This window comes from Anomalospiza imberbis, chromosome 1 (assembly GCF_031753505.1).
Source record: "Anomalospiza imberbis isolate Cuckoo-Finch-1a 21T00152 chromosome 1, ASM3175350v1, whole genome shotgun sequence".
Taxonomy (NCBI): Eukaryota; Metazoa; Chordata; class Aves; order Passeriformes; family Viduidae; genus Anomalospiza; species Anomalospiza imberbis.
In genome coordinates, this window is record NC_089681.1 from 147987550 (window position 1) to 147999724 (window position 12175).

At 40.9% G+C, this 12175-nt stretch overlaps 1 protein-coding gene across 9 annotated transcripts in view; it reads right to left on the bottom strand.

Moving 5' to 3' along the window:
• Nucleotides 1–12175, bottom strand: part of CTDSPL (CTD small phosphatase like) — a 79720-nt gene that overhangs the window by 4612 nt on the left and 62933 nt on the right. For 8 of the 9 annotated variants that reach the window (XM_068175565.1, XM_068175585.1, XM_068175580.1 and 5 more), the window contains 3 exons: nucleotides 10796–10852; nucleotides 3040–3132; nucleotides 1239–1424 (listed from right to left, as the gene is read on the bottom strand). In XM_068175565.1, coding sequence (XP_068031666.1) covers nucleotides 1239–1424; nucleotides 3040–3132; nucleotides 10796–10852 — 336 coding nt within the window. Of the gene's footprint in view, nucleotides 1–1238; nucleotides 1425–2877; nucleotides 2904–3039; nucleotides 3133–10795; nucleotides 10853–12175 lie in introns of those variants that run through there. The other variant, XM_068175594.1, reaches the window with a different exon arrangement.

The window sequence follows — 12175 nt, forward strand, 5'->3', positions numbered from 1 at the left end:
CTATACATGATTAAACCACTCTGACAAGGCCTTTAATTTCAGCTCCCGAATTTCTGCAGCTCATTATTTCCTTGGCACTGATTTTCGAGATACCAAATGATGATCTTGGATCAGGTTTTTAATTTTAACCATGAACATAAATTAGAGCTACAGGTCCTGGTTATTATAAATGGCAGCTTTAAACCATGTGTGGCACCAACCAGAAAAATGTTTTCAGCCCATCACTTAGGGCATCACAATATTAGGATCTGAACCTGAAAGCTGACTGCTGGAAGATAAATAGCTCATGCTACAAAAAAGAAAAAAAAAAAAAAAAAAAAAAAAAGCTATTCTGGAGAGGCAGGACTGTGCAAAGCAGTGCTCTTAATAAAAGATTCCCTACACTGATTTTTAACAGTGCACAAGGAAGGCAGCCTAAAAACATCAAAGCAAACAGTGCACAGCCTGGTTGTCTAAAAGTCAGCAGATCTAAGAGCTCCAGCTTCTCTCCTGGCAGCTAAAGCAGATGTGAGCAGCTGTACTGGCTGCAGCCATGGAAGGAGCACCCCAGACCTCTCCATCAGAGCTCCTGGAGCCAATACAAACACACAGTGAAAATGCACATTGCTCCTCACTGTTCTCCCCTACAGAACTGCTGCCTGCCCTTTAGCCTTATTCCTAAACCTTGATTAACTTGTTGACTAACAGTTCTAATTATGGAGCTATGACAAAAATAATAGAGAGAGGAGTATAACAACACAAGAGGATCTTGATTTTTTTTTCTTTCCCTTATCCACAAATGCAGATCTCAGTAGCAACCAGTAAATCCTTAATTATGTTGTCTAATAAAATATTATTCACACAACGAAAAAAGATGAGAGTACCTAAAGAAGTTCAAGCAAACCATTCTTTTTGCAATCACTACTCCAAAGAACAAAATCTGTGCTGCAGGGCAGCTTTATTTCTTAGAGCTAGGTTGGTTTTTCAGGTTCCACACCACTTGGTATTTCTCCAAACTGCTGGACCTCAAGCCAACAGCCAAAGCTCAGAGCACACGAGCAGTCACGGCTGTGACATTCTGCCAAGATCACTTTGCCCATGTCCTTCACCACTTGGCAGTGAACCCCAGCACCCACTGCAGCCTAAGAAAACACAGAATCTGACACAGGCCAGGGCTCTGAAAAGTCTATTTTCTGAATCACAAAACCTGGGCAAGGGCCAGAGAGATGAAGTTACACCCGAGTACTCGGAATACTTACTGCATTTTCAGGATGGAAGATGTAAGATGCAGGAGAATTATCTACTATAATGACTTTACTCAGCTCACGGCCCAGTCGACTCAGATCCTTCACATAATTCCCTCGGTGGAAAACACAGGATTCTCTAAAGAGCCTTGCCCTGAACACACCCCAGCGATCCAGTAAGTCAGCTACTGGGTCTGCATACTTAAAAATACAAGTCAGAAACATCAAGTCAGCAACGTGCAGATAAGGCTGATTCACAGAGCCAGACAAAGAAGGGACACGAAATAATTTCAGATAAAACACCCTTTTTCTCCATTTTCTTCCCTGCTCCTTGTTAATTAACTCAATTGCCTGCAAACCTGAAGTGATTAATAAAGAGATAAAGCAAAAGTAGGACAATCATCTTTCTAGAGAAGACTAACTTGCACTCTAAATGTTTTCTTTGATTTATTGATTAGGTTTTATTCTCAAGGCCAACTTAGAGTTAACCTGAGAGGTTGATGGATCCAGAGATCTCACCTACCATTACCATAAAACCAGCCAATGCTAATAGAGAATCAATATGAAGCTTTTCCCCAGCTGATTTGTTTCCATGTGCCTCTGAAGATAAACTGCAGTGAACAAATCTGAGCCTGATGTGGGCTCTGCCAAATGATGCCCTTGGAGCAACTGGGTCAGCAAGACTCTTAAGATTACCAAATTGCATAATTAGGCCAAAAAAGATCAGCCAAAGATGTTATTAATAAAAATACTCATGTACAACACCAGGGAAATGCTCATTTTATACATTAGATGATACTTAAGTGAGGCACAGCTTAAAATCCAACAATTTATATTAACTGACCAAGAAGAAGTATCCAAATAAACTTGAACATGATTTAACCACATAGTTGAAAATGGTAGTTATATCTTATCATTGCACAAGAGGAGTTATCATTTTCCTATAATTTAAACCAAGAAAAAAAATGATGTTGAAATCAATAATCTTTTGATTGTGAAATAAGGCACATAATTTCAGTATGAAATTGGGGCAGTATTTAGTATTCTTTCAACGTGACTGAACAGTATGTGGTAAAGAGAATGCAGGGAAAAAGGCTTTATAGAAGATCAAGGTCCTGTCCCCTCCCACTATCTCTACATTAGGCTGGAGGAAAAGCTTGCCATGCTAGAGCACTATTTAGAAATAACCAATATCATTTTACAAACAAGACACCACAAATACAATACACTGAAGGAAGTGAAGAATTCCAGACCACTCTACTACTGTAACATCTACCACAAAAACTACCTACGAGCCACTACTGCTACTGCAGGACCAGAGGGCACAAAATATTCCTGGGGACGTTTCAAGCTTTCCAAAAAGGCCTCATTTTCTAACTCCAGGCTGAAATTGCACCTCAAGAGAGCAGGAACCTTGGTTCCCAATTTCCAGTGAGTTTCTGAGTCACTGGTTGATGGTGCAGACAGGGTTTAATTCGGTGTTTTATTTCATGCCCAGCTTTAATGTGCTGCTTCACTGGCAAGCTATTTGTTCTAATTTCTCACTATAACCATGGTAACTTGTGAGCCTTTCATATTGGCATCATGAGCAATGCATGGAGGCTACATTATGAGACAAGCCCATATGTGATGGTGTTACCATGGAAACACTTACCCACACACTAGCAGACAAAGTACACACTGTCAGACAAAGAAGCAGAAAAGAAGGGGAAAAATTAAGATAGTACCAACTGTGGAAACAATTATCCATAGAAAACCCAACCAAAAGTCCACTGACCAGCACCATAAGGGTTAAAGAGATGAAGGGAGAACAAACCTTGGCTAGACTGGCTGTGAAGAGTACACATTCAAAGAGCTCTCCCATCCTCTGAAGAAACTCGTCCACATGTGGTCGTTTCAATACATAAACCTGGAATGATAACAGCATTTAGGTCAGATGGTGCTCAGGGAAAGAAAAAAAAACCCAAAAAACCAAAACCACTCCTGCAATCCCAGCACTTGAAACAAAAGTTAACAGGGAAGCAGTTCAAGTGAGATGCTGGGGAAAAAGAGAAGTATGCAAGATAAAAGTAGAGATCCAATAATGAGAGACTGGCACGCACGGGCTGCCAAGCCCCTGCTGGTTATGGAACTGCAAACACCGAGCAGCATCAGGAGTGGTGCTCCTCAAAACATCTCATCAAAGGCACAGGGAGACAGGAGGGCTTCTCAAGAATTGAGGATTCAGATCTCTCCACCAAACCCTTTCTGGTGCTGGAAAGCTGAGGAGCTCCACAGAAGGAATAAATCTGATGAAGCCTCTCTGACAGCAGGAATTGCACAACAGGGACCTGTTTTTGTTCTCGGGCTGATTCTTTCATTTCTGAAATTCCAGGTGCTAAGTGCCATAGCTCACTGTGGAGAGTGTTCCAGCCCTCCAGGGAACTTTTTTTCACCGAAAATCTTCCCAGCACCACGCAGAACGTCTAAAAATGCTGGGTTTGAAATTTGACAAAGCCTACAGCATCTTCTAAAGAGGACTTGCCAAAAGATGGCGAATTCCCAGGATTTCTCTCCTCTTCAGCATCCTGCCTTCAGCACTGCCTTTTATCACTGCCTTGGCTGCCTGCTGTCAACAACCTGATTAGCAGAGTATTAAAACCTCCCTGCTTCTCCTTGCACAGCACACAAGATGATTTTGTGCTCACAGAAGATACCAAAACAAGGAAAGTGCTGCTCAGAAAGCTTGGAAACAGCTCACAATATGCTGGGAAGCTGAAGAGGGGAGTCTGCTTGAAAAATATTTATCTGTCTTGTTTGCAGTTAGATTAAAAGTTTGGGAGAAAACATTGGCAGCATTTTATCTTCTTTTGTTTGGCAAATAATCCCTAATACTGGAAATTTCAAGTGGAGAAGTCTGGCATAGAGCTGAATTCAGGAAGAATTGCAAGACGGATGCTATTTCAGGAATTTCATTCTTTGATATGTAAAACTAGATTAATTGTATGTATTTTACTAGATTCCTATTAATAAGAGGTTAAAAAAAATCAAGGTACTCAGAGAAAAAGCCTGAAGGAGAAAAATATGGAAACAGCAGCTTGAACTCAAGTGTAACAATTAAAGCCTTCAGCAAAAGAAGAAGAAAAAGAAGCTGTGTAATTGAAATTGAAAACCTAAAGTTGAAAGTAAAGTTTTTTTAAAAACACATATGATGGAGCTGTACCTTAATGACTAAATCAGAAATGCTAATTTTCCCCTTTATGCAGCATACAGATCATACCATGAAGTCTTTACATCTTTTAAGTTATGTCTATGAAATTTATCTAAACTATTTCTCACCCCATAAACATTACATTCAAACTTTGATATAGATAACAATTTATATCCTAGATTTTTTTTAAACAACCACAGCAGCACCTAACACATCAAGTAATTGTGACATTTTATGGATTAAAGACAGTTAACAGATGTACTTCACCACCACTCTCTTTCCAGATGATTACAGCAATGTTTCCTGTATTTCACCAGGCATAAACCAAGTAATTTCCTCTCTTATAACAATGCAATTAATTTTTCATTTAATTCTTTCTACACAAAGTTGTGCTGTAGTATTTCCTCTCCAAGATTCTACTTTTGAATTTTTTTTAAAGACAGCTGCAGTCCCTCTGCTTTTGGGTATCCTGAATTTCCAACTACCCAGATGGGAGAGGAAAGACAGCAGGAGCCAAGTTAATAATGAAGTTCTTTATTCTTTAGCATTAATTTTATTCCTACACTTATTTTTGAAGGCACAAAAGCCCCCCCCCCCCACCCCCCAGAGTCTTAACATCATTCTTGGAAAGTAAGTGCTGGAATTTAATATTAATTTCCCTTTTAAAGCCCAGTGCTTCCAGCCTCAGCAGAAGAAGTCTCCTCTTTGCTCTCCATCCCTATCTCTGCCCCTGTCAGTGAAGTATTTGCACTTGGAATGTAATTACAAACTCCCTGCCAGGGATCTGAACTTTGCTGCTTGCAACACAACCCACCTCCTCCATCAGGAGCACTCCGTAAATCAAGCCCAGAGCTCTGAGCCACAGCCTGGGCTGCACTGGCCAGCCCTGGCAATGAACACTCCTTTGGCTGTTTTTAGGGCTCCCAATTCTGCCCCTAATTCAGGATTAGCTGTGAATACACAGCATTTTTAGCTGGATGGTCTCCCTTCTGCAGTTGAGGGCTCCTGATCCACCACAGAGCACTCACAGCCTCCTCTGCTTGAGTTTCTCCTGCTGCTTTGCCTTAAATCTTTCCCTGCTGGGATCTGGCCAACAGATTTGCTTCTCATGTTAAATGCCTAATTAATAATAAATGTCATCTCTTAAGATGAAGTCTCACCAAATTTTTCCCTTAATTATTTCCCTCTGTAAAAAGCCCAAATTCCTTCAATTTTTTTTTTTTTTTTTGGCAGAACAACATATCTTAATACTCTGGATAGTTACTCTCCAGAGCTGAAGTTTAAGTTTTCTTTGAGAAGTCCTGCTTTGAGCCTGGAAGCAACTCCAAAATGTGCTGGTATCCTGGGCTACAAAATCTCTTTGGTTTACTTCACATAGAAAGCTTTCTTCAGCTGACAGTGCAGCTCTTTTCTCCTCTTCCTTCTCATTTGGAATTTTTCCCCCTTTACTTTGTTAGTGGCTGGACTTGAATCTCAATGCTGCACGGTTATTTGTGGCTTGGCTTTTTCCTCCATTGCCTGATGTCTTCAGTTGGAATCTCTAGACTAACTGGCTCCTGGCATTTTTCTGAGATTTATACACTGTCTTCAGGGCATTAAAAACTAAAATCCTTTTTTTTTTTTTTTTGTATGTTCACTAATTTTTTTCCTTATCGCAGCAAGAATTCAGAGGAATATAGTATTTTTTTATTATTATTTAAAATGAACCCTACTCAACATTTTAAGCACAAATCAGGCACTAGGCATGTTTCCACAGGATTCTTACAGCTGCTAATGGCAGAACAAGCAATTATCTTTAATTGTTTTCAAGCATTTCATACTTCCACATGAATTTTCTATACCTCAAAGCAGCCTCAACCTACAGAGACTCAGTATTTGTGAAACCCAAAGACAAACCCAGCTCATTTTCAACAAATTTAACAGGACACATAAAATTGCCTTTCAAAACCAGCTTTACAATGAGGAAATCTGCACGTAATGACCAAAAAATCTGCCCATGACAACTCCAGCTCCTGTAACCTCCTGTTTCATGCCTCTTCTGAGCAGTGAGCAGAAAATCCCATGTGTCCCTTGTGGTCCTGGGTCACACAGTTGTGGCCCTGTCCCAGTGCAAGTAACCAAGAATAGGCCAGTTAGAATGGATACAGCCTATCCTGGATTACTTGAACCAGGCCACAGCCTCCTGCAAGAAAATCCATGAATTCTGTGCTTTACAGGAAGGAAATTTATTATTCAAACAGCCTTTCCCCACATCAGAAAAAAAAAAAAAAAAAAAAAAAAAAAAAAAAAAAAAAAAAAATTGCATATTATGTCCAAAGTATATACGCCAAATGTTTTTTCAACTTTCAACAATTAAAAATAAGCAATTAATTTAATTAAATCCCCCCCCCCAAACAAACACTTAAAAATTAGTTTCACACAATAAACAAATTGTATTTAAAAAAAAAATTCAAAATTACACCAAATCAAACTCTTCCTAGCTGCCCTCTTTACTTTTAGACAACAAAAGCAAGGCACAAAGCCACTGGAATTCAATTTTGATGAAACATGAAGGACAGACATTCCCTAAAAACCTTCACCCATTGGAGATTAAAGCTGTATTTGATGCAGTTTGTGGTCTGGGGGCTGTGGTCACTCTGCTCTTGGTCAGTGGAGAAGAGTTAAATCCAAATCCAGAGGAGAGGACGTGTTCCTGCAGAGTTAAATCCAGGTGCCCAACAGGTGGAACATCTCCAGCCACCACTTCCATCCCCAGCAAGCCTCCTCTCAGCTCCAACACACTCCACTGGATTTCCCATTGTCATCTGGCACAGCAGGACCAGCTCTGATCTCCTTTCACCCAGAGCACCAGAGTGGAAGGAGAGGAGTGGCCAGAAGGGTCAGCCGGCACCAGAGCCCCCCTTCTGTACCTGGGCCATCACTCCCAGCACAAAGCAGAGTGCCCTGGTGGCCAAAAGGCCAGTGGCTCCTGGCCTGGATCACGAACGGTGTGGCCAGCAGGAGCAGGGAGGTCATTCTGCCCCTGTACCTGGCACAGGTGAGGGCACACCTCGAGTGCAGTGCCCAGCTCTGGCCCCTCAGTTTGGGAAGGACCTTGGGACGCTCGAGCACGTCCAGAGGAGGCAACGAGGCTGGAGAGGGGCTGGGAACACAAACCCTGTGAGGAACGGCTGAGGGAGCTGGGGGTGCTCAGCTTGGAGAAAAGGAGACTCAGGGGTGACCTCAGCACTCTCCACAGCTCCTGAAAGGTGGCTGTGCTCAGGTGGGCTTGGGCTCCTTCTCCAGGAACTGACAGAACCAGAGGACACAGCCTCAAGCTGCACCAAGGGAAATACAGCTTGGATATCAGGAAAAAGATCTTTATGGAAAGAATGATAAAGTTCTGGAATGGCTGCCCGGGGAGGTGGTGGAGTCATCATCCCTGGATGTGTTTGTTAACAAAGCCTGGATGTGGCACTGGGTGCCAGGGTTGAGTTGAGGTGCTGGGGCTGGGTTGGACTCAATGATCTTGAAGGTCTCTTCCAACCCAATAATTCTGTGGAAGCACGGGATTCCCCCTGGAACTTCATCTGCCCCAGGATGGGCAGCTCTGCAGGGATCCAGAGACCCACAGCAGAAAGAAAGGGAGGTTCCTTCACACTTGATATATTTCCTTCTTAAAATAAAATGACAAATCCTTTCAAAAGATGAAGTAATTTAGGCTGGAGAAAGACTGATGGGAAAGGGAAAAGGGATGTTAGGAAAAGCTGTTTTTTAATATAGGGAAGCTCATTTACCCAAGCACCCTTTAAGATGATAAACTGTCCTCCTCCCTATAAAAAAAACCCAAGAGTCTTTCTGACCTTTGGATTATAAATTATATAAGGGAAAGCAAATTCCCCAAACTAAAGACATCATTTTTTAAGACCTCTGTTGAACTGCAAAAAAAAAACACCAAACAAAACAAAAAACCAAACACAAAACCCAACGAGCATTTACCGTGAAAAAAACTTGTTAGATAAGTCAATCTCAAAACTCTTGCAGGAGTACAGCAATTCCTTTTGCCACAACTTGTATTTTTTGGTGTATGAGATCTGAACAATCTCATATAATTCCACGTTTCTATAGGAATGGGCACCTCTGAAATGGTTTCTCAGTTTGCTTCCACTGGGGTTCTGCCTAAGGCAGAGGTCAAGGACAATGAAAATCTACCTTATCCTGCCTGATAAGGTACCAGGCTCACTGGTAAAATAGGGATATGCATTATGGACACTGTGGTTCCACAATATTTCCCATCTCCTGGGATATTTTGCACAGGTGGAAATATTTCTCAATGTCAGTGATTAATCTTGGAGTTTATAAACTGCTTAAGAAAATGGACACGCATTATACAGATGACAAATCCTGATAAATGACAGAAATTGCTCAGATCAGTTCATTTATGCTCTAAGTGACTACAGAATTACAGGTTTGAAGTGGGAACAGGTTGTCAGAGCTCTACAATGCACATCACACTCAGCCAGAACATCCATTTTTGCCCTTTATCACAGTGCAAAACATAGAAAAAAAAATTCCTGAATGTCAGCAATATTACCAGAGGTATTACACACTCAGGCTTTGCCTATTCTGTGTGCCACATAAATTACATTTATTTTGAGAATTCCTTACAATTACCTTCACTTTTACCATCCAAACGTGCCTGAGGTATTTACCTATTTTAGGGGATAAGAACTTGAAATACAAAGAGTGAAGCAATTTCCTTGAAAATCATGAAGGGACTTTCCAGCAAAGCACAGAGACCAATTTCACCTGACCATCTCTGTCAAAGGAGAAGGAGATGCATAAATCCACACCCTTTGGACCCAGTTGTGGGTTTTTGTTTGTTTGGAGGTTTTTTTGTTGCTATTTTCTCTTTTCCCTCACATGGAGTCATCTCCAAGTGCCAAACTGCACCATTTTTGGTGAAGAATCTCAGAGTTTGCAACAGGGAATGGAAAATAACAGGCTTTTGAAATGTTTGACTATAAAGCCCAAACCTTTTATTGGGATTTGTTTCCAAATGTAAATATGTCACCCTGACAAGCTAAGTGATCACAACTCCAAGGCATTAAAAAATTCACTTTCAAAAGCATTCTGTAAAGTTTTAGGAGAGAGAATTTGTCTGTTCCACAGCACCAAACACAGCTAAAGCCCACATCAAATCAGGTCTGAAAATCACAAATTTCCAAAACATCACTTAAATGTCGTAAGCATCAGCTCTGGTGAAATTACAGGTGGAAGTAACCCAGATATGGATTTTTTCTACATAAAACAGGCACAGTGCGAAAACTGTCACAACAACTATTACTTTAAAGGAAGTTTCAGTCCACTGACTGATACTCAGTAATCATTTTAAGGGTGACAAATATATGGAGAGCTTCCATCACAGGAAATCAGAAAAAATTATGAACTGTCTTTATGACCCACCAATTAGTAAGAGATTAAAATATACAAACCTCTTTGTTCAAGTAGAAATAATCCATAAAGATAATATACAAACAACATTTCAGAATTTAAAGTACTTAAAATTTCTGTTAAATCACACGGAGGGAAGGTTTGCTAACTGTAACACCCAACAGAAGATGTTTCAAACAGTTTACAGAGTTCATGTATCAGAGAGGCTCAATTGACATTAACCTGTTTAATTCATCTCCAGCAAGAACTTCAATGTCTGCCTGAAGAGGGAAAGTAACAGCACTGTAATTTATTTTATTCAACCCTTCAGAAATGATCACTGATTAAGGACACCAATCCAAGATAGATGGAGGGGACTGATTTTCAAATTATGGGCGTTTTGCATTTACTCAAAACCATTTCTTAGAGCCTTAAGTGAAGTGCTTAAAGAGTAAGACAAAGAAATCAGTCTCCTCATGATTTTGTCCAGACCTTTCAAATATGCTGAAGTATATAATAACTCCTATCAGAGGAACTTGAATTACTTACAGGAATAAAAGGGGATAGAAACTGAACATGGATTGCCACAAAAACAGAATAAATGCCTATTCTTCCTTTATACTTTTATAAAATATAAATGACCTTTACCATATGAGCTACCAACATATATTAAAGCCAACCTATGTCCTATTTATGTTGGAGGGAATGAAAAATGCAGTGTTCAAGCAGCTTTTTGTGGGCCCATCCTTACATAATTTCCTGTTTGAAAATGTTTTAAAATTGACAAAGAGTTGAGTATTGAAGTCCTGAGAGAGAGACTCCACCTGAGCACACAGGGATGCCTGTGTGCATTCCAGAATACACAGCTTCCATGCTTTGCAAGAGAAATTATTGGATATAAAGCAGCAAATGGAGGAAGAGAACATTCTGGGACTCAGGACACAATGCTGAAGGAAGAAACAGCACTTACCTGATGTATGGTTCCATCAATTTCAACAGGAACGATGAAATCAGCATTGCTAATTGGCTAGAAAGAATGACAAGGAAATGATCAGCATTAAAAATAGGATGGTTAGATGGAAAATTTCAGGGGCATAAAAGGGAAGAGTACCAACTTCTGAGGAACAAATTAATAATCATTATTGACTACACATATCCACTCTGTGTGTGCTCTTACACGAGTCAGAAGCTCACAGTTATAATTCCAGATGCTGCACTTCCATTTTCTCTCCTATTTTTAAGCTTCATAAAATCTAGCACGCTTCACTGCTGAATAACCCCCACTACCACTGAGTGTGCTCATCAGGAAAACATCTCTTTGGATAAACTCTTCCATCCAGTCTTTAGGGATAAATGACCATCAAGAAAATCAACTGTGTACTGCACACATTTTTCTTGAGGTCATCAATCGGTGACTAAATTAAAAATAGTGGCAAAAGTAATACCTAATGGCCATATTTGAATCAGCAGCTGCAAGAAGACTAAAGGATTCTAAACATGCCAATACCAATCAACCTAATCACATAAAATTGCATTTTCATTCCAAAGAGAAGTGCAGGCACACTCTGCCCAAGTCCTTGAATCTGTTTTCCCAGCCTGTCGAACACAACTTAATTCTCAAGACTCACTATGAAAACTGCTGGTCAAGTAAAATTGCCTTGGAAAGCAGCAAAGTGGCCTTGTAGACAGCTCAGGAGTTCACAATCTAATCTTGGCGAGACAGCAGGGGTAGCTGGGATCAGGCTGCTGCCAATGTTTACTGGCTCAAGTGGACACCACACTTAGGTACAGCTCATGCTGTACTGTGTCCATTCTAAAAAAACAGTCATGTAAACAGGCCTGGAGCTCATTCCATCACCTGCAGCCTGGAAATGGCTGAGACAGAGCTGCCCAATACAGTTTTAACATGACTGGTTAACAGCCAGTACCTTGCATGGATGCTGCCCAGTCTGGAACTGGTGTTAGCAAGCTAAGGCTGGAAAGCATCTTCACTCAGCTCTGTGGGATTTGTACAGGGGATCCCACCTGCTTTTCTGGATCAGTCAGCAGGCTGATCTCAGGAACCACCAAGAAGATGCCCCGAGAGTACCTGTGGGACTGGAAGCAGACTTTAAACTCAGGGAGGCAAAGCTGTGCCAAGAAAGCAGAGAAGCAGCCGAGGTAAAGTGACTTAAGAAGCAGATCACAAACTGGGGAGTCTGAACAGGTGCTCTGTGAAAAAATGGTGGGAAAAGAGGATCCTGCAGTATTAACCTGCCAGCAGCACTTTGATCCCACTCCCTGGATAAACCAGATTCTAATTCCCCTGTCAGACAACCTCCCTGCCAGGAGAGCAAAATGACCACAAAGA